General features: G+C 37.9%; 1 protein-coding gene across 1 annotated transcript; it reads left to right on the top strand.

Annotated features, from left to right (window-relative positions):
• The first annotated feature begins 17,375 nt into the window (after nt 1-17,375).
• Nucleotides 17,376-22,704, top strand: LOC110856498 (lactase-phlorizin hydrolase). The gene is made up of 5 exons (XM_022104977.1): nt 17,376-17,522; nt 18,344-18,478; nt 18,550-18,765; nt 19,693-19,831; nt 22,241-22,704. Exons 1-5 carry the CDS (start codon nt 17,376-17,378, stop codon nt 22,702-22,704), a joined length of 1,101 nt encoding a protein of 366 aa, XP_021960669.1.
• Nucleotides 22,705-24,071: the final 1,367 nt, after the last annotated feature.

Genomic DNA, 24,071 nt, shown 5'->3' with positions numbered 1-24,071 from the left:
CGACGCCGCCGATCTCACGCCGCCGCGCGGCCATACGCCGATGCATTTTACGCGCCGCCGCCGCCGAAAAATCTGATTTCCTATTCCTTTAACATTGGGACGCCGCGCCGCGCCGCCGACGCCGCCGGAAAATCACCAAAAACTGACGCCGCCGCCGCCGAAAATTTGTCGGCGTCGACCTCTGCCTTAGATACATAAGTGATTGAACACGTGTTTCGGGATTTCTCATAATTCTGGCTCACCTTAAACGAAATTATGTTGGAAAACGAAGGATTTTCACCGTGAAATTTTTCTTGCAAGGGAGAAAAATAAAAATTCTCATAACTTTGTTTAAATTGGGCATTATGAAAAATCCTGAAACACGTTTTCAATTATTTATCTAAGGCTACACAATTATCAAAGTTTCGTCAAAATCTGAACGATACTGCTGGCGTCAAGGTAAATAGTTTTCAAATTAGACGTAATTATGAATACTCGGAATTATTGTTTTTGCCCACTAACATTTTCTTGTCTTATACCTGATGAATTTTTAGGTAATCAGAGAGAGACGGAGGAGGTGGGCGTTCGTCTTAAACTCTTTGGTACAAAGGGTGCAAGGGAATCTGACCGGGTTTTCGGAATGTTCCCGTTTGAAATGTCGAACCGTGTCGCTCTTGTCAAAATAGGATTTACCACATCCTGCAAAAGGGCATGGAAATCGTGTCCGGTTTTCCATGGTGTGCTGGTTCTTCACGTGAAGTCGTAGACTGAATGCCTGTCTAAATTGGCGATGGCAAATGTCACAACTTTGTTTTAGTTGAGGGGTGTGTATTCTTAGCATGTGACCCCTAAGTCCGATGTGATTTTTTAATTGTTTCTTGCAAATCTAAATATAGATTTGTAAAAATGTCAAGCATTTAATTACGCATTTATTTGGGGTTGGTTAGCATGTTTTTTTGAATTTTTAGCATATGTAGATATGCACTCTGAGAAACCGGTAACTAAGTTATTACCAGTCGGAGTATCTATGTGACTCTACCGCATGGTAATTAATTTATAATAGAGTGGTACTGGTAGACATTTTGTTACCAAACCGGTAATAACCCCGGTTGCGAAATTTGAAAAGATCACTAGTTGGTAACTAATTTTCTGCAAGTCAATAATAAATTAATTACAACGCGGTAGAATCACATAGATAACCGCCTGGTAATAACTTAGTTACAGTTACAGGGTTTCTTAGAGTGTGTAAATCTCATACCTGACATTTTACTTTGGGGCCTGTATCATGGGTGATTAAATGTTTGTTGAAATCTCCGGTACGTTTGCAAGTTTTGGGGCAGTGTGGACATTTAAGATTCTTTTCTGCTGCTCTCATTAAGAATTGGTGGGTGGAGATATCTTTGCTTGAAAAAATTTTAATTTTAGCAACAGTTCCAGCAGGTGTTCAATATTTGACGACAAGTTTTAACCTTGTGGAATCTCGTGATTTTTGTCACGTGCAATGGAATATTTATTTTGCAATTATTCTTGATAAAATCTGGATTTTTGCCTCTCGTCCTTATGTTTGAGATAGGGGGAGTAGTTAGTGTTTCTGTTCTGAAATGAGGTGATGAGGAGGATGAGGACTAAGGATTTGAGGATTTGGTGAGGGGAAGGGAGGTTGAGGGGCTGATAAAAAGTCTTAAGTCTGCCTGTATTAGGGAATGTCCATATATTACGTGATTATTTTAGTGGGCGGGTGGTATAGGTCGTCCTATCTTTCCCACGTTAAAATTTCATATCCCTTAATGCTTACGTTGGGTGAGTAGGTGCTAAAATCCAGAATTTTTGATGACGTAATATGTGAGTGAGCCCTTAGCATAATCATAAAACTAACCCTGAAGAAACCCACCCCGAAAAGTTAAAACCTAAGAATTTTGTATAGGATTCGGTCGGAAAGTAAAGAAACACTTGAAAAAGTATATTTATTTGTCTGAAAGAAAAATTGTCACTGAGTTGGAACGCGGTAGTTTTGTAGTCCATGCGATTGACTATCCAAATCAGAAAACCGGAAGTCGATATCTCGATTAGTTCAAAAATGAGAACAAAAAATTCAGAGGAACTCGCAAAAAAATTTTGCCACTACTACGAAAAAGTGTGCGAGCGGGTCCGGATAATGGTTAATAGCCACTTCGAAAAAGAAAAAATTCATAATGGGGCAATTTGCAGAGTTTTAGATATGTATGAGGGGAGGAGGAATGCTGAATTCAAAAAATTAAAAAATCGTCCTGCTCGTGTAGCGACCCCCAAAGTGATACGTAGACTTCAGAAGGAAAACAAAAATAACCTTGGGATATCAGATAGTAATTTGGGCTACAAATTGAAAATATCAAAATTAAGTTTACATGACATTAAACCTACGAAGATGGGGGTCAAATCCTATAAGGCGACACCTGCACCAAAGTACAACCAGCAAAAAAGAGCAAAGCCCAGCTCTCGGCAGATTGCTGAAAAACGAGTCAATCAAAACATGCCCGTGATTCTGGTCATGAATGATGAGACAAAGTGCTCGATTGATCCAGATGAAGTCCCTGGGAGGAAGTACTACTCATATACTAATAAGAAAACGTTTAAAGATTCCTTCAAATACACGCCGAAGTCAAAATTCCCCATAAAGCACATAATCGGGCAAGCATTGGACTCATTGGGGGACGTCTCAAAGCCGTTCGTGACCACAGCCACCATGACCTCGGAGAGATATCTGAACGATTGTGTAAAGTAGATCTTGATGCCCTTTATCAATAATCGCAATGTACTTTTCTGACCAGACACAGCAACATGTCATTCTTCAAAAGTTGTTCTGGACTTGTTGCGGTCGAAAAAAATCGATTTTGTTGCAAAAAAGGAATATGCTCCCTACGTTCCTCAGGCAAGACCAATTGAAAGATTTTGGGCATTATGCAAGAGAGAATATAGTCGTCGAACAAAACCACCCACAAACTTTTTAAGATTCCGTTACATTTGGACACAAACCTCAAAAGAGGTAGCGAGAAAGAGTGGCAAAGCACTTTTGGGGACCGCGAGGCAAATAATTCGCCAGATAAGAAGGATGGGGGTCTATGGACCATATGAAGCAAAAAATTGAACGATAAGGACCTTTTTCTTAACCCTTAAAAGTGTCATTGGAATTAATTAAGTTTTCCGGATTTTACAGGCATTTTTCAAATGTTTCTTTACTTTCCGACCGAACCCTAGTTTTCTTAATATAAAAGTTAGAGTGCATTCATCCTCAACGTTATTTTTAAGGGTGCACATTATCATAAACTCTGCATTTTAGAAGTACTCAAATCATGTGTAAATAATTGTATTCTTTGTGTTTTTTTATTTAAGGAATCATGTGGGGTACGATAGTGAAGTATGGAGCTGGTCTTGTTCTTGGAGCAGGGGTTTTGGCCGGAGTTTTCGGATGGGCTAAACGGGGGTCTGTTTCTTATTGGGGGTCCATTTCTCAAAAATTTTGGGATTTTTTAGGCGTGTAAAATGTTGTGAAGGGCATCATCCGAAATTTGGCTCATGTCCGACGTGAATTTTACCTTTTTGAAAAAATATTATTTTTTAAAGATTTAATTACCATGTATTTAGAACCTATAAATGAGCCGAATGTTTGATTAAAATCTGGCAATAATGTGTACACACTAAGCGTGATTTTTAACTCGCGAAATTGATTTTGTCCTGATACATTTTGCATATTGCACGATAATTTTTACCTGGCTGGGTCATCCTCTATTATTCACAACGTTAGGTAAATTTCACGTATTTTTTTAGAGTTTAATATTTATGGTGTTCTTCAGCTTGAGCAGATATTAGTCAATGGATTACGGATTATTAGAACCTGCGTATTTAACTTTTCTGACGTATTCGTATTTAACTTTAAATTGTTTCGTAACCGGTATCAAGTAATTGAGCAGATCAATGGGAGCACCTGACTTTTTTTTAGAAAACATGGGTCACAATTCCTAAAAATTGTTTTCCTCAAATTAACAATTATTGCGTGGATGAGCTATGCAAAAAATAAAAAGTTGACTAGAGATTTATTATTTTACTCTTGCTTTCTCGATAAGCGAGATTAAAGCGTTACACAAACAATTGAGGAAAAACGTTCCATGTAGATATGGAACGGGTGGGTGGGTGGTCAAAAAGTCGGGCTTATGGTGATTTAATATACGGGCGGTCCTCAAAAATTTTTTAGGTAAGGTGAATTTCAACGATTTTTTAGAATTTTTCCATACGCGGAAGGTTTAATTTTTAACTTTACTTTATTCATTACTTTCTTCAAAAAATTCGTAGAGAACTGCACAAGACGTCAAAATATGCACAATGAGTTGAGCTAACGATAAAAATACAGCCTGCAAAGAAAAAGAGTTCAGTGATACAGTTAAAGAGTGAGTTTTGGGTCAAAACTTGTAATACAAAATATTTAGGTTTTCTACTGTACAATTTAAATTGCTCGCCACTGTATAAATCAACCCAGTGTTTCCGGAGATGGGCATAGATTTTGTTAAGGTTACCAGTTTTTTAAGCTGGTGCATGCATACTAAATAACGCGATATTTAACTAAGGTTTAATTAACTATTCATTTAGGAGCTGGCGTCTCTTCATCGAATGCTGGACTTGAAGATGGTCTCCTCAACACGTCCGGCTACTGCATGACGCTATATTCCGAGTTGGGCTGTTAAGGGCAGTGGCGCCGATTTTACGGAGTTTATCCGAACCTGGGCTTGGAAGGGTGGGGAAACCGGGCGAGCTCTCTGGCCCCCTGGACCCCAAGTATATTTGCAATAATTGGTAATTTAATGATGGATTTTGGGACTTGGTTAGCAGAAAAAGTACAACTAATTACAATAGGTAGATATATATTTCATATTTAAGCTTTTATTTAATCCCCATCTTAGAAATCCAATATAATCCTTAAACTTACAAAAAAGGAATGTAACGCTCGAGTAGAAAGAAAAAGACTCCAAGTACCAACAAAATACCGCAAGAAAAAAAGAACTTCCCTACATTGTGCAATTTTATAACTAAAATTTCACCCTCACTTTTCAACTTCATCTTTTGTAGTTCCATAAAGTTTTCCAACTTGGTCCATTGATTTATCAGACCTGCCTCAAAGAAGGAATTGTGCACCCTCATCGCCTCTTTCACAAAGGGTACGTACAGGAAAATTATATTAATGTGATGGCCATCAAAGGAAAATTGATTACATGGGTAATTCTTCTGGTAATATGAGGTTCCTCTCCTATGCCTTTCTAAGATTTTGGTCCATCCCTGTGCATCGTCGGTTGAGTAGATCATCCCCGTTTTCTCCTTTTCATTGGCAAGTCGTTCATTCAGGTCCAGTAATTTCAGAGTGCTTACCATAGCCATGCTCGAGTTAAGTTTGTCTTCAATGTGATATTTTTTAAACTCAAACACAAACGCAGAATCATCCCCCGCCCAGTTGTGCAGACTTGCATTATCCATTGGAAAAACCAGTTTGTAGGATAAGTTGATAAGTTGGCCTAAGTTATTGATCATCAAGGGTGGACTAGGAGCCACAATCTTACCGGTGATGATGGACTCATACACGGTGGGCAGGATTGTCCCCGCGACCAGGGAGAATGACAAATATTGGAAGGAATCCAAATCTCTGATTGCTTGTCGAAGTAGGATGGAAAGCAGGAAAAATATATTGGCCAGAAATGTTTTTAATTTCCCGCCGCTTGCCCCTACGAGAAATAGGGTAAGGACAATCGCAATCCAGACTGGGGGACGAAAAGGGGAAAACCATACGCCCCACGTGGCCTCCAAGATGTCGTAATGACGGCAATAGATGACATAATATTTCTCCATGCGGCATAACCCTAAGAAATTTATCTCTTGGGGATCATATCTAAGTTGCTGAATGTTAATTTCAATATATGGCTTCACCCTGTGGACTAGAGGAACGTAGGAAAGGGAAAAGTTGAACTTATTCTTCAAACAAGAAATTTCATTCTCGGCGGCTTCCTGATAACCGAGATACGTAGGCCCAGCACTTTTGGGTGACCGAACTAAAACGTTTACCGGGTAACCTGCCCAGTCAGGGGGAGGTTGAGGGTTCTTGGTAATCACGATTTTGATACAGTACCTGGATCCGACAAGTAGTACTGACCCAATCCGAAGGAATTTGTATAGCCGACCGTGGAAAACGATGTAAACCATGAAAGATTGCGTTCTCCAAAAATTTGTTAAAAGATTCTCCGCCAACAGCTTTCTATAATAGACGAAAAAATTTGACCAAGGTTTGTGCCAATGCCAATAAAAGAATTCAAATTCTTTAACAAGATCTTCATAAGTATTGGCTTTGTTGTGATGGATGTGCACTATCTCACAAGAAGATCCGAGTTGGCTTTGCCTTCGGGAAACCGGTATGATTTCGGATTGGTAGACTATAGCGTCCGCAGTGCCATGCTGAGGGATTAACATTGTGTCATTTATGGTTGCTAGGCGATTAAATATTATCCAAGAAATGGACCACCCTTTGGAGTTATAAAGGGTTATAAAGGGTTAGGATTCGGCAACTTCATCTAGGCCGAGTTGTCTATGATAAAATAAACACTCGATTGACGACGCATCGTTCCCAAATATGTTGGTGAAGTGGAGAAGAAATATTAAAAATGTTAACAGCATTTTTGCGATTTTTGAATTACAGGCTAAGGGAGAATATTATGTAGTAGTGAAGAAGGGAAATGATTATTGGCCCAGGAAATGCGTACGTGCGGTAAGCATAACGTTCAATATTTAGTGTCTTCCGTGTTTCGAAGAAATGTTATTAATTATTTAAAAATATCTGAACATTTTTTAACTTTACCGAAAACAAATTGGGAAACCGTGGGCGTTCCTAAACATGGCATAAATCACTTATAAGATTGGAGAGATAAATATTTCAATGCATAATTAGGTACATACGTATTGTTCATAATGAAATGAGTGGAAGCAATAACACTTCTGCTCTAGCTTAATTTAAAGAATTTTTTGCAGGTCAAAGCAATGCTGGAATAAAGAAAAGCACCCGTATTTATAATACCTAATACATATGACATGCATAACAAGACTAGACCTCTTTCTCATGCATCAGTTCGTCCCTAATTTATGCAATATCCTGCAGAAAATGTTCAAACGTAGTGTAAATTGGGCAAGCCTCTGGTAAATTTGTCGATGGATTCCGTGAACATGAATGGCTTCGGATCGGATTTTATTGTCTTCGGCTCAATCCGAGTCGGATTATGCGGGCCGTCGGATCGAAATGTCGGTCATGCTAATTTGTGTTTGTGTATGACTGATAGCTGTCGCCGTGATGCTGGAAGTTTTCTCCACATATTTTATTGGCATATCGTCCAAGGAGTCAAAATGTTTTGCAACCTTTGGAACGATGATGCAAATGTGACATCAGCATTTCAAAGGTCAAGGGATTCAAAATACATAGATGTAGTTTTCATAAGTATCTCGCCTCTCATGTGTGTCCAAACCATATTGTGTGCAGGAGGAGATCATGAAGGGGAAGAGAGGATAGGAATGAGGAGCACAGAATGATGCCTACGTCATCATGATCATCATGATCATGAGGGCGTAGTTTGTGCATATGTAGCGTAAGTAAAGGTAGTGATCAAGAAGGCGTGGCTTATGTGATCACGTATATATAGAGTAAGCAGAGAGAAGAAGAGAAGAGTGTAGTTTTAGATACAGGATCAGCAGGTTTAGTTTTAGTGATCATCAAGATCAAGTTCAAGGTTTAAAGCTTCGGAAACTTAATAATAAGTTTATGTCTAGATAATTAGTTAGAATATAAATTATAGCATTAGCTCTCCCACGTATTAATAATACGAGCATTTCTGTAAAGTCAATATTTTTCAGTCGGTATTGATGTAAATAAATATATTCATAATTATTATAAAAAAGTGAGTTTCTACTACAAATTTATTGCACAACGTCACCAAGAAAAGCGGCATCCGCGAAAGTGGGTGTGAATCAGGACACGCAATCCCAATAAAGAATAGGGAGCGTTACAGTTTCGTGAGGGAAATGCGGTGGAAATATGGAAATCAGTATATGCAAACCTTTCTTAAATCCTTGCTGCCTAATTGTATCAACTTGGAAATCCTTTCCTCTGTGGAAACTTTAAAAATGGGATTCAGATGGAGTACCTCATGAATTATTTTACAAGGGTGACTGAAAACACGGTGAATTTGTTGACAAAGAAATGATGGTCGGTTGCTATGTAATACAACCTTTACTATTTTGTCCAGTTCCTGTTAAACGTATGGTTGATTGCCATACTGCAGTTTTACATAGGGACGGTCCATAAATTATGTCACACAAGAGGGAGAGGAGGCTTCAATGATATCGTGCCTATCTGACCTTTGTAAAAGGGGGTAGGGAGGGGGTCTAGAAAATGACGATTTTTGCGTGACATAATTTATGGATCTCCCCTTAAAGCCTTAAGGCGGATGTGCGGTAGACATGTGGGGCCATCAGCACAGTGAGATATGAGAGACTGGCTAAAATGGGCTAGGCGGGATTTTTGTAAATTTTTTGAAAAAAATGTGGATCCGCAGCTAATCATAACCTCAAATCATCAAAAACTACACCTCCCCCCCCCGCCGTGGGTGTGGCTTTTGTCGCTTTGTAAAATATACTTATAACATATGGAAGTATGTTGTCCAAAGCGACAAAAGCCACCCAACTCGTATCGAGGAACACAAAAATATAAATTTTATCAAAATCCGAGGCAAATTGGATTTTTGGCGGATTATTGAAGTTGCCAATTTTTGTAGTTTCCATGCAAGTGGGTGCGCCGGGCGCCAAGGTGGAAATGGCATCAAACCACTTTAGGGTTATCCTTCACTCACCAAGGGCTACCATATATGCAAAAAGCATCAAGATCAAAGGGTCTCTCCTCTTTAGGTCTGTCGACAAGGAATTCATATCAATAAAACATTAGCAAACTTCGCATGAACTTTAGATTTGTATTTGGAAACTGTGTAGGTTCACTAGTTTCTTGGAATACTTAACTAAGAGCAAAATTAATTCTGCTTATATTGAACTTGTTTTTATTGTGTTTTGCAATGTTACTACATAAGTTTAATTTTTGATGTTATTAGAAAGTGATAAATACACACCTATGAAAGTACTTAAAACATATTTATTGATGTATATGTATGAAAACCTCGAAATTTGTAATAATGTATGTTAAATGTATGTAAATGACATACATACAGTTAAGAGTTAGCTATATTTGATGTTAAACCAATCCTCATAAATCACATAGTGGCGAAACTGATGAACTCGGTGGGGTATAAAGTTCACAAGTTTCGGTGGGAATTTTGAATTTTTTGCAAAAAACTGCAAATATCATCTGGAGTTGTTTACATTTTTAGTGGTTTCCAGTGGGAAGAGTATGTGTGGTAGGAACTTCCCACTACACATACTCTATGACCAGTTGAGACGAGTCACAAAAAGTGGTTAAATTTTGATGTTATTTTCACTTTGCGAGTTTCAAAGTGCATGCAAAAGTTTGAAATTTTCACAATATAATTATCAATAGTTTTGAAACAAACTACCTTGGACCGATTAGCAATTTTGATGATAGTTTTATTTATATTAATCAATATTTCTGTGATATTGGGATTATTGATTAATATAAATAAAACTATCATCAAAATTGCTAATCGGTCCAAGGTAGTTTGTTGTAAAACTATTGATAATTATATTGTGAAAATTTCAAACTTTTGCGTGCACTTTGAAACTCGCAAAGTGAAAAATCAGATCAGATTTCTGGACCCATGCGTAACATGGAGAGGAAATGCAGAGCGAGAGCTCTTCTCGCTCAATAGAGCGACGAGAAAAAATATAACGCAGGCTTAAATGTATGTATGTTAAATGTAATGTATGTTAAATTTTTTATTGAAATCATTATGCTAAACAATTGATGTGTTCTTGAACCTAACTTATCACATACTCACGTGCAGCGTAATTTATTTCCCATTGTACTCCGTGGTGTTGATATGTAATTGATTGCGTAATTATGTAGAAAGTTAAAAAAGTCTAGAAAGCAATTAGTAATCGACTTTAATTAAATTGTGACACAATCTATAACTCTAAAAGCGATCTGAAGCATCTTTGTGAAACCTATCCAAACGGTTTTTGCATTGGCGATACACCCCTTCGGATTTTTTGTTTTCACCAACGAAAACTATAATTGAACTGCCCAGCATCCCCAGGTAGAGGATGAATAGATTCTGTAAATTGGACTCAAATAAGGGCATTTTCTGTGGTTTCCTGACCCCAAGGATATCTTCCCTGGTCCTTCTGACCACCGGTTCTGAATCCTCACCAAGAGCAATAGTGGCATTTTTGTTTTGTTGCGGTAACAATTTGTAGAAGAGCTTCTCCTGTCTCAGATTTGTAATAAGGGTTTGAATTCCAGAGATTTGAACATATTCCATCAAGTTATAAGCTGTGGTGGAGTGATGGAACTGGGTCGACCAATAATATTTGTAGGCGTCTACTTTATCCTCGGATATGATGCTGCATTGCACAGTTTCCATACGGTAATTCGTTGCACCGTCGTGAAGAAATGGTTGAAAAGCCCTTGTTTTCGACACAAGAAGGATAATTCCATGGTGTTTAGCTAAGGTGTGAAAGAATTTGAGTGGATTTGTGTACAATGTTCGCTTACTGAATTCGGGAACAACCCGAAAATGATGCTCCTTATTTCCAGAAATGTTTCGATACCTCGGCAACGTCGCCTCAAAAGCCCTTATTTCATATTGGATAGACTCACTTTTGGTCACTATATATCTAGGATAAAGACACGAATATAATTGCATTACTACGTAAAGCGGAACTTAAATAATGAACTATGTTCTAATTGTTGTATCCAACGTTTTTTCACGTTCTCTACAAATAGTTTTAATAAAAGCAAATATATGAATATCCTAACCTGAAATTTGATTCGCTAACAGCATCCTGAAAAGTACCAAATTGCTGTTCCAGCGGGGGTTTTATCAGGTGGGTTGTAACGACAGCCAAATACGCGTTCATAAGCACCATGAAACACAGCAGCGACAGAAATGGCCATCTGTAATTTCCACAAAATTGACCAACCAGAGCAGCCAACACGTTACAACCTTGTTGAAAACTTTGATCTAAAACCCCAAGAGCGATGGCAGTGAGCAAAATCCAACCCCAGATCCAGGTATCGAACGACAATACAAAAGTCCTCCAACTCGGCGGCATGAAATGATTTTTATAATGGCAGTACACGAATCCATAACTTGTTTGCGAATTGATACTGAGATGGATGGGTTTCATTCTCTGATTATTAAACTCCAACGGGTTGAATGCGGTAAGTATGTGTAGACCAGTTGCAGTTGATTTATTGGATTCCGGTGCAACAGTTTAGTTAAATTTCCGTAGGAGGATGCCAAGGGTGAACTGAAATGGGTAGCAGCTATCTCCCTCCAAATAGAACGCATCTTTCAAGCATTCTGACCGAACTGGTATACTATGCAGAACTGAATAGAGAAAAACGCTTATTTGACAATGAGTAATACATATATATGTTGATACTTATTGAAATAAGATTAGGTGGATTGGAAGAAAATTACCAATTTTTAAAATATTCAAATCATACCCATGTGATTTATATATGCAGGTGCCCCCTTTCCATGGGAATTAACAAGGGTTGAAGCATCAAATGCGAGGCGTAATCTGAATGTTACTAAATCTTTCCAAACGATGGGAGACCCGACTTTACAAAAGTAGCACACCCCACTTTCTTGCAGACACATCGTTTCCTTCCGAAATATCCAGTAAGATGATGTTTGCAGTGTACATCGGCGGACCTTCAAAGGGGTCATTGCCGTAATCCACGTATGAGATTTTGAGAAACCCTACTTTTATATTATTCAGTGTAGTGAAGTTTAATGATACTAAAAACAGGGCTGTATGAGAATATCCATATGATGATTTCTCAATCAAGTCGAACATCACTTGGTGGCCTTTGTGCATTCCTGGAATGAAATTCGGAAACCGGTTCGAAACGATTGGACACATAATTAATACACTGTGCTTGATATCGTCCATAGTTCGAGCCTCATTTCTGCTCAAGATGTTCTCCGACAGAACAACTGATGGGATATGAGATAAAAAGGTGTCATTCCTGCCAATGTCTGAGTTACAGTTGGGCATGATGGGTGGACAAAGTTGTAAAATTCGTAACACAAAACAGCCAAGGGTTGATGGAGAAAGTATACATGATTTTAAGGACTTTTGACATTTTCGGTTTGATATTTTGCAGGTCAAAGTGAAAACTATGCAGTTTTTGTAAACAAGTAAAAGGATTGAAAGTCATTCCACTCAACATTTAACTTGTTTTCGTGTTCGTGTAAATTATTTTGACGCCAGTCACGACTTATTTATTGTCACGCGACAATCAACTAATGGTATTGAATATTCCTGTTTCTTCGACTCTATCCCGGTATGCATGTATTAATCTTGATTTCCCGCAGGGTTCGAAAAACATTAAGGTTTTAATGAACAAGAAACCACCAAGATCTCTTAATACATAAATTTGCTAGGATTCTGAGTTTTAGTAAGAAATGCACAAAAATTTGCATGCATCTATGTATTACAAATTTTACATAGCCCAATCATGTATGTACAACTTCTTGTCCATACTAAACATAATTTGTTTCGGTTTCAAATTTAAAACTGATGAATTTTATTCCACGGTTTTATTTCGCCGAATTTTGTCGTTACGAACCAATTCTATTAAAGGGTTTACGCTCTTAGACTTAAGAATTGCCAAAATAGGATGAGAAAAATGATGTACTGGACTAGATTTAGCATAATTTAGAAATCATGAATCACACTGAATAAAGGCGTGGCTTTAGAAATTCCAATTGTTTGACAGGACCCGCCTAATCGAGCTAAAACATTAATAGGCATTACAGCTTGGAGTGCAATTTCAGATAATTAAGTAACACTTAATAAACCGTAGTAACGTTAGAAGTAGCTCACCCTGTCATAATAATTTAGAGAGAACTTTGCACTGAAGGTGCGGAATAAGCCAACAAAATAGGTCACAACTCTTATATATGCATTATATACATATATGCCGGTTATGACGCAAAAGCCCCGGCACCATTAGTGCAGCAGTAGCGACCATCCGGGATACATAATTTTGAAAACTTTGTCAAAATTGTATGATCATTTCTCCCGGATATTCTGCACTATTGGTGCGTTTTGCATCCCATCCCCCAATTATTTCGTATCATTTTGTGTTACCGATTGTTAGATATCAACTGTGCTATTTATTTACTAAAAAATTCGATTCGGTTTGTTCAATACCAATGGTGCGCCTAATATATTCAATAATTGTCAAGGGGATTTTTAATTAGCATCAATTCATGCAAAAAACTCGTCAACAGACGGACAGACAGACAGACAGACGGAAGGACATGAGGAATTCAATAGCTCCCGTGCTACGCAGGGCGAGCTAATAATTGTAGATCAGGATTTTAATTGTTTTTGTGCAATTGTGTTTGAAACGTAAGCATTGACTGCACCTATTCTTCGAATTATTAGTTCACCCTGCGTAGCATGAGAGCTATTTAATTCCTCTTGTCCGTCCGTCCGTCTGTTGACGAGTTCTTTGCATCAATTGATGCTGATTAAAATGTCCCTGGTCCATTTTTTCATAAATTAATAGCACCGTTGGTATCTGACAATCGGAAACACCAAATGATGCGAAAGAATTGGGGGCTTTGATGCATAACGCACCAATAATGCATACTACTCGGCGGATTTTATTAGACAATTTTGACATAAATTTTTCAAAATTATCGTTGATCGTTGGTAGGTAATTCTGCACCAGTGATGCACAATTTTTGGACTTTCCTCGATGCATAATAATTATTGATCTATTTTGTATAATTTATCTGCACCATTGATGCATAATTGCATAAAAATTATGTATCTATTTTGTTGAATTTTTGTGTACCTTTGGGGCAAGTGCTTACCAAATCTTTATTACAGGGTGAGCTACTTCTAACGTTACTACGGTTTATTTAGATTTCAGGTTCATGTTCTTCCAGTTACAAAAGTGTCAACGAACCTAAGAAAATTATTATTTTGCAAGTCAAAAAAATGTAACCTACAACAACGAATTGTTCCTGCGACAAGAATTTTATTCTTGCTACTAGCAAGGACGTCATTTACCTCGAAGTATTTACGTAGTCTCACTAAATGCACGAAATTTATTCATTTATTAGCTCACCCTGCGTAGCATGAGGGCTATTGAATTCCTCTTGTCCGTCTGTCTGTCTGTCTGTCTGTTCACGAGCTTTTTGTATCAATTGATGCTAATTAATAAGTCCCAAAACCATTTTAATCCAAATTAGTAGCACAATTGGTATGCAATAATCTACGTCAAAATTGGCTAACTATTTTTTCCGCTTATTTTCCACCATTGGTGCATAATTCTATCAAAATTACATAATTTTGCCCTCTTTGTTCGCTTATTCTGCACCTTTAGTGCAAAGTTATATCCTAATCATTTCAGGGTGACTCTGATTATTCTGCATCAATGGTGTAAGGGATTCAAAACGCACCAAGGGTGCAGAATATCTAGGAGAAATTATCATACAATTTTGACAAAGTTTTCAAAATTTTGTACCCCGGATGGGCCTTCAACCTTACACTCTAAATAATTTGGAGACAAATCGTCACCCGACGGAGGTACTATACTGCTCTATTTTTGGGTAACGATTTAGGAGACGTTTTATCACCAGGGGGAGATAAGTCCAAAACTCATGCACCAAGCACACGTGACGTCGTCATTTAAAAAAATTAATACTGTCATGTAAAAAAAAGTCTGATTGTCAGATAAAAATGTTCAATTTTTTAATAACGACGTCACGTGTGTTTGATACACGAGTTTTTGGCTTGTCTCCTTCTGGTGATTAAAGGTCTCCTAAATCGTTACCCAAAAATAGAGCAGTATAGTATCTCCGCGGGTGACGATTTGCTTCAAAATTATTTACAGCGTAGTAACGTTAGAAGTAGCTCACCCTGCAATAATGATTTGCAAATAACTTTCCACCAAAGGTACGGGAAAAGCCGACAAAATAGATTGTAACTCTCATAGATTCTTGCACCAATTGTGAAATATAAACGGAACAACATAAAAATCCGGAAGTACGTGGGTGTTTTATTATTGATTTTCAAAATGTATGTTCCGCACTGTTTCTAGCCAAACTTTTGATGAAATAACAAACTTCAAATACATTTAGGATGCTGTGATTTTTTTCAGTTCTGTAAGTTATCATTAACGCTAGCAACAACTCATCAAAATTTACCTCGAAAATATGCCAAAATTTACGACTTGATTTCATTATCATCCGAATACCGTTTATCCCTGATGTCTTTCTTTAAGTTTCGATACGAATAATAATCACTAAGGGTCAAGTCTGGACTGCACGGGGTGTGGTTTGTGCAGGTAGAGATTTTCGTCTGCAGCAGCCCTCTAAAACAGCCAGGTATTAGGTGGCGCGTTGTCGTCTAAAAAAAGGCCAACTCTTTATTTTGACCCCACGTTTCTTTTCAACCGCAGGACGCAGCACCATCGGGGTTCCTGCACACACAGCCCCATTGTAGTATTTCCAGCAATAAATTTTATAAGGAGGAGACCTTTGGTATCCTTGAAAATGGTCATCATCAATTTTTTGTCAGATTTTTGCACTTTTCAATTCACGGGCGGTGGCAACCCCTCGTGCTACCACTGAATGAGTTATTATTTGGTCACCGGGTCATAATAGTATACCCAAGTACCATATCCACACTCTAAGAAATTTTATCACCAGCGCGGTGGTCATATGTGACTCTACCGGCAGGTGGCAGAAGACCACCGGAGGGTGGATGCCCATCACCAGCTTAGTGATGATCAATCACCGTGCGGTGGTGCAGTTGTCACCGTTCGGTGGTTGCAGCTGTCACCATTCCGGTAGAGTCACATATGACCACCGCGCGGTGATAGTTATCACCAGGTTTCTTAGAGTGCAGCTAATAAAATATTGAGCAGATTCAAGTCTTTATTTAATAGGCTAAAATTGGCATTGCAAAAGTCGACTCGGTCCTGTTTGTGAGATGCCGAAAGCAATTTTGGTACCCAAAGGACGGAAACCATTTTTATACCGAAGTCTTCAGTTAACATGGAACAAATTGTTGTTTTTGGAACACCCATCTCATCTGCTAAATAGGACAGTTTCAATCACGGATTTCTCATTATTGGTTCCTCTAGTTTCCGGAGCCTTTCTGTGGAAGAAACGGATTTTGAGCGTCCTGGCGACTTTTTGTCCGAGATCTCTTTTCGCCATCATTTAAAATTATTGGCACAATTGAATTTGTGTTTTGTGTTGGGCAGTTTTCATCGTAAATTTTAAGCATTCGATCATAAATCTGCGACACGTATTGCCCATCCAGCATTAAAAATTAAATCACACTACGATATTTAATTTGCAAATCTAGCATTTTTTCCTTCGAGGTAAAGTTTGCCGATTTATTGCCAGCGTTTATGTTAACCCACAGGGATGAAAAAAATCACAGCCTCCTAAATGTATTCGAAGTTTATTATTTCATCAAAACTTTGGTCAGAAACAGTGCGGAACATACCTTTTGAAAATCAATAATAAAACACCTACGTAGTTTGCACCACTAGTGCAACATTTGCGACCAACACTATACACAATTTTGAAAACTTTGAAAGAATTGTATGGTTCTTTCTCCCGACTTTCTGCATCATTGGTGCGTAGGGCATCCCTTTCCCAATTACTTATTATAAAATTTATATATTTTAGCGTCAATGGTGCAGAATAATCGAACAAATAGAACAGAATTCTGACATGATTTTTGGGGGGAAATAGATGGCCCAGTTGTTACGCATCATTGAATTTTGGGGGGAAATAAATGGCCCAATTGTTACGCATCATTTTTAATAACCAATTGCTCGGTACTAACGGTGCTACTTATTCTAAAAATTATAGTCCTATCTCGATTTATTTGCTGAATTAACTTGCACCATTTGCGTCAACGATTGTTTGATACCAGTGGTGCTCCTCAGTCCTGTTATACTGGAGCAGGGACTTATTAATTCGCATCAATTGATGCAAAAAACTCGTCAACAGACAGACGGACAGACGGACGGACGGACGGACGGACGGACAAGAGGAATTCAATAGCTCTCATGCTACGCAGGGTGAGCTAATAATGCTACAGACGGTTATGGGGCTAATACTTAATATTTTTATTTAGCCCATAAAATTTAATCCTCGCTAAAAATGCTCTGTTTTGGGAAAGGATTAAGTATTTGGGACGAATTCGTTCATCGGAAGCCGTCACCAGATCATGACGGCACGACGGGAGATGTTGCTTGCGACTCGTACCACAAATATCGGGAGGACGTCGCTCTACTAAAATATTTAGGGGTGAGTATTTACATATCCTAAGAAAACCAGAGTTGAATAAAATCTTCATTAGAGAACAGTAATTGTTAATCCGGATTAGAATAACCTAATCCCTAATCCTTTGTCCAGTGAGGATGAATACATAAAATTTTGAAATTACATAGTCCCTCTAATCCTTTATCTGCAATTCAATCGTTCTTGAACTCATCCTAATATTGACAGAACGTTTTGAAACTATGTAATCCATAATCCTTAATCCAGAATTCAATCTCTGTCAATTCCAAAAAAAACGCTCGATTCAGGTTGAATCGAGTTAATATGATTAACTAATATGATAATTAATGATTAACTAATAAATTAATATAATCGAGTTAATATGTAAAAGAAAATTATTGGCACCATTGCATTTCACCAAAGCCAACTCTAATAATCTTGAGAAAATCAAATTTTTTTTGTCTGTCAAACTTCCGGTTTTGATTATTGTTACTCTAAAGAAATAAAAATTTTAGACTAATGTGTGGATAATCAATGATTAAAGCGGGAATTTTAATTGTAAGCTATAAAAAATTCAAATGATGAAAAAATAAGGCAAAAAATTATGTGCCCCTGGCCCTATTTCCGTCTTAAACACAACTTGTATTTCTCAAATTCGGTCAAAATATAATCCGTAATCTGAATTAATCGAATTACATTTCAATTGCATACTTCATGTAAGATTATATGTAGATTACTCATAAGTCTTAGCAGATTAAAGATTACGAGATTACATTTTTACAACATTGTAATCTGATTATAAGTCATCTGCCCAAGTATGGTAATCATTTCACTGTTGACAATTTCAGGCCGGGGTGTACCGCTTTAGTTTATCCTGGAGCAGAATCCTCCCCTCGGGCCGGGTAGATTACATAAACCCGGCGGGACTCAAGTATTACAACGATCTGATTGATATCCTCATTGAAAATGGAAATTTAGAAATTTAAGTTAAAGCCATTGTAAAGGTGTCAAGTGAGATTTAAAATCTATGACTTATGTATTCCCCCTTAAACAGACGCAAGCCCCGGGCTTTCGGAACCTCGAAGAGGCCAAATGGTGCGTCCATAACTCGCTGAGATCTCACGCGAAGGCGTATCGCCTCTACGACCAGGTATTCCGCCCTCATCAACATGGAAAAGTTGGAATGGCCGTCTTCTCACAGTGGTATGAACCAAGGGATCCCGCCAATCAGATGCACGTCAAGATCGCCGAATTTACCGTGCAGATTACCGTAAATTTTCTGATTGAGTGCTATCGAAATAATTTTTTGATGCCATTGTTATGTACCGCCGAAGGTATTATGTAAATATGTGCCACTAATAATTTATCATCGATGGGTTATATATCATGTAGCGAGAGGCTAAATCCTGCTCAGCCCCCAGTGTAAAAACTTAGGAGTAGAAGGTCACTACTTGTCGGGCCCCGATTTCGATCTCCTTTGGATATGTTGTAGTACTACATGAGTGTAGAAAAAGTGAAGGAGGGTTAGACTCCATGAGCCCACTTACGCCCGCCACACCCCCTCAAAGGCGCCCAAACCCCCAGAGTTGCCGCACTAAATTCATCGCCAAAAATCGAGTTTTGGTCAGATTTTAAAAAAATTTACATTTTTGTGATCCCAGATAGTTGCTCTATCACGTTCAATAGCAAACTCAACTTTTTTGAAATTTTCAATATTTTCGAAGATTTTCTGACCAAGCGTATGTATTGAAAAAATTCGAAATTTCAAAAAAGTTGAGTTTGCTATTGGATATGATAGAGCAACTATCTGGGATCACAAAAATGTAAATTTTTTGAAAATCTGACCAAAACTCGATTTTTGGCGATGATTTTAGTGCGACAACTCTGGGGGTTTGGGCGCCTTTGAGGGGGTGTGGCGGGCGTAAATGGGCTCATGGAGTCTAACGCTCCTTCACTTTTTCTACACTCATGTAGTACTACAACATATCCAAAGGAGATCGAAATCGGGGCCCGACAAGTAGTGACCTTCTACTCCTTAGTTGATAGAAATATTACCGACGCCGGAGGCAATTTGTTACTTCAAAAAAATAACTTATTACCAGCCGGTAGAATTGCATAGTACCACCGCCGGTAACAATGCTATCACAAAATTATTCAAATTGTATGGTTGAAGTAATTAGTTCTTGTAATTGACCAGTGGGGAGTTTTAGCATCTCCAATCTTTTTTGGAAAATATCCCGCCGAATTTGACGAATTTGTGGGGCTAGTGAGCAAAACATTGGGCAGCGTGTCGACACCTTTGAAATTCACGTTGGCCGAAGCGGCCGAACTGCGAGGTGAGTTGGTTGGTTGTAAATTAATTTCCCGCGAAGATGGGTGTGACCCATGAATGTATATAGATACATCCAGCTGCTCTAAATAAAAAAAAACAATTGCTGTCATTAAATGTCATATATTAACAAGTTGCAAACGCCCAAATCGTCAGACATTTGTGACCGATACGATAAATTTGACAAGTTCGAATGCTTGTAAACGTTTGATATCTATACTGTACATTTAAATACTGTAATTTGCAACAATTTGTATTTGGTCGAGCGGTCCATAAATTACGTAATACATAAATCAAATTTTTCATCAATCTCCGATTTATCGTCATAAAGGGTGTTAATAAAGTCCGATCCCATGCATTTTTTGGAGCGTGGTTGTTACAAATTCAGCTGGAACTTTTGAACCAGTGAAGTTATTTATTTCAAATTTTTACCATGGGAGGAACAACTAAACGTGTAAGTCATGAGCATCTTAGAGTTGAGATACAAATATTGCATCAGCAGGGGCTTAAACCTACAGAAATTGTGCAAAAATTGGGCTGCAGCCGCAGAACTGTTTGGAAATGGAAGAATACAAATTTTGTCCACGACAAAAAGCGACCAGGGCGACCCAGAAAGGTGTCACCTACCACAAAAAGAATGATTAAAAACAGACTTTGCAAGAAAACCGGTAGTTCATTACGTAATTGAGCAAGAGAGTTAAATGACTCAAAACGCTATAAAGAGAAGAAGAAGCAAATTAACTGTGTGACCGTGCAAAAATTTGTGAAAACTACGAAGTGGGGTCACACAGCTTACAAACTAACCAAAAAAACCTCTCATGTCACAAAAATATATCGATGACCGTCTGAAATTTGAAGAACTCCTTCAGAAAAGTGCCCATTTGAGTGAAAAAAGACTTGGTGAAGAATTGCGCAGTCACATCCTTTGGACTGACGAATCTATTATTGAACTATATCCAAAATTGAACCAACAAAATGTTCGTTACAGGACAGAAAACAAGTCGGATGTACCATCAAGAGCGATCCCAAAATTCGGGCTTAAAGTTATGGTAGCGGGTGGATTTTGTGCTCGTTGCGTGACCCCTCTACATATCATACCAAAAGGCCAATCAGTCAATGCAAAGCATTATATGGAAAAAATATTACCTATCTATTTCGATAGCATGGGGAACAAGGAAATATTTCCGAATGAAAGAAAAATAGTTTTCATGCAGGATGGTGCTATAGCCCATACAGCAAAAACGAGTTTGAGTCTCATCAAGACGCAAGTTTCAACGGTCTGGAGCAAGGGGGTGTGGGCCGCTAACGGCCCAGATTTGAATCCCCTGAAGAACCAGTGGTCCATACTTAAGGAAAATGTATACAAAGAGCCACAACCCCGGACGAGGGAAGAGCTAGTAAAAAAAAGTTCAAGATGTATGGAATTCGATTTCCAGAGGCACATTGGAAAAATTAGCGATCAATTTTTCGATTGGATGATCAGATTGATAAATACGACTTATGAATTTGACAAATGAGATAAATCGGACCAAGTGATCCATAAAAGCATTTTCCATATTTCGCGAGAGAAAGTGTTGAACTCGGGTTCTGGTGGGTTTCCAACACCATCGCGCATCAGTGTCGTATCCGTCGCACTTTGTCGGGCTTAGTCAATCATGCGTCTCATTTAATTAACTATACTGGGTTACTTAAATGTTGGCTTATCAAAATATAAAAAACTTAAAGGTTGGTATATCACTAGCTCTCGTTTGTTACGGCACCTGCCATATAAGCCACCCCCTCAGAACCTCTGACCCCAAATTACTCAGGGTACCAGCGTTTCCGTTCAGGCAACAAAAGCTGAAAATGTAGCTCTTCCCAAGGAGAAAAATCTGGCATCAGGTTGTCCTACTTAAATGGCTGGTACCATGTGTTTCTTAATGATTTATGTGTGTGTAAAAAAAACGCCAATTTTCGAATTTTGAAACTTTTGATGCATCAAAATGTTCGTGTTCAAGAGGGAAATCAAATGTCAAATGCAAGTATAGGTTTAACTCTTGTTCTACATAATGTGCATTGATTTTCTAATTTTTCCAAATTTTCTTAATTTTTCTCAATTCTCTCAATTTTTCTTAATTTTTCCAATATTTTTATAGGGGGTGTGGTTGCACATAATTCGAAAGTGCTATGCTATATTGATCCTTGCAGGCACAATTTCATTTACAAAGAATTTTATTTGATTCAATGAAATCGATGCGAAAAGCTATGGAACATATCGGTCATTTTATCTCAAATATGACATCTTCATGCGTCACACGGTTGACAAAAATATTATAAAACTGTGATCAACCCCATTGTTCGCTAGGCTAATTAATTATTATTCAGAGCCAAAGTTACTTAAGTATTTAATGAATGAATCAATTAATACGAATTCCAGGCTCGTGGGATTTTTGTGCCATGACCCACTACACCACCAGTCTGGTTGAGCCTACTGCGAAAAACAACGCCTCGGCTGGAATATCGGCTCCACTCGGGATTATACTCGGCCACGATCCCGCATGGCCGAGTGGTGCGGCGGGAACCGTCGGCTGGGGGTTCTACGTCGTTCCGTGGGGTTTCAGAAAGATGCTGAACTGGATAAAAAGGCGGTATGGAAATCCAGAAATATACGTTTTGGAAAATGGATACCAAGGCAAGCCCGCGGAGGGCCTGGAAGATCACCGGCAGGTGGAATATCATCGTTCTTACATTAACGAGATGCTTAAGGCGGTGCGAATTGATGGTGTTAATGTCCAAGTGTACGCGGCATGGACGCTCATGGACGACTTCGAGTGGGTATGTATGTTTGAACAATTTTCAGGGATTAGGGATCTTCTTAAGGCCCTTGTTACACCGTCATAGAGTTTTTTTCTCACCTTGCCCCTATTCAATGTCTTTAAATGCAAAGTTTAAAATCGAATCAACTTAATGAGTTTTGAGATAAAGTCAACTTTTGATACTTTAATGCAAATCTAATTTTTGGCACTACAAACAAGTCGTTTTGAAAAAAATTAATAAATTTATTTGCAATCTTTTCGCAATAAATTTCTGCAAAAATGAATTTAATAATTTTTTTCAAAACGACTAGTTTGTAGTACCAAAAATTAGATTTGCATTAAAGTATCAAAAGTTGACTTTATCTCAAAACTCATTAAGTTGATTCGATTTAAAACTTTTGCATTTAAATGTTTTGTTCATCTAGTTAAATTTGTAATTTGACGTCGTTGACGGTAGTAGAAATGGCTTAGATAGGATGTAAGCTCACGAAAATAGGCTAGTGTGCTATGCTAATTCATATTGTGCATTCCCTAGTACTAGTAAATGAGGATAATGAAGGCTATTATTATTATTATTATTATTATTAAATACGTTGGATAGGGGTAGAGTGGGATTACGCGCCAACGCGTCATCCAAGACGGTCTTACTACACTCTGCATAACACAATTCGGGTGGTGTAAATAGTTTTGTGAAAAATAAGGGGGGTTCATTATTTCTCTCTGTAAAATAAAATAAAATAAAATGTTTTATGATGGTTGTTTACGAGATCTTGAAACGGCGTGGCCGTTGAAATTTTGACCACGAAAATCGCGTTTGTACGATTTTTTCCAAGCTGGACTCCTCATTTGTTTTTCGTAACTTATTTTGCGGGACTAGAGACACGAAGAAGTAACGAATATGTAGCTATTCTATCGAATATAATAAGTTTTGTAACTTCAGTAGATTTAAATACTTCAGCAGTTTCCATCTTTTGCGAAAGTATGTACATTTATTGTCCAAATTTTGATTTAAGAAACAGCCAACTAGTGGTCTTTTTAAATTTTCACCTCCATGATGTTTGATATGAATTTCGTAAATGTTGTAGGTAAACCTCAATTCAGAGAGTCACGGAAATATTTAAATATTTAATAGTCATGAACATTGGCTGTGAATTTCGATCGAAATTAATGGTCAAAGTGAAATCTGTTCAATTTTCCCGCATCTCCTTCCTTCTTAATTTGAACAGCACATATGTAATCTTGCCTTTTTGCAGGAGTTTGGAAATTCAATCAATTTTGGCGTGACTACTGTAAACTTTAGCGATCCCGAGAGGCAAAGGACGCCCAAACTTTCAGGGGAATTTCTGAAACAAGTTTTTAAGAATAATGGTTTCCCTAGGTGAAAATGGTTACATATTAAATATGTATGGAATTATAAAAGAAGTATAAAAGAAGTATGATTTGTATTAAAAA

The sequence above is a fragment of the Folsomia candida genome, unplaced genomic scaffold, assembly GCF_002217175.1.
Source record: "Folsomia candida strain VU population unplaced genomic scaffold, ASM221717v1 Fcan01_Sc016, whole genome shotgun sequence".
NCBI lineage: Eukaryota > Metazoa > Arthropoda > Collembola > Entomobryomorpha > Isotomidae > Folsomia > Folsomia candida.
The sequence above is the reverse complement of the archived record's forward strand: the minus strand, read 5'-3'. Positions and strand labels throughout refer to the sequence as shown.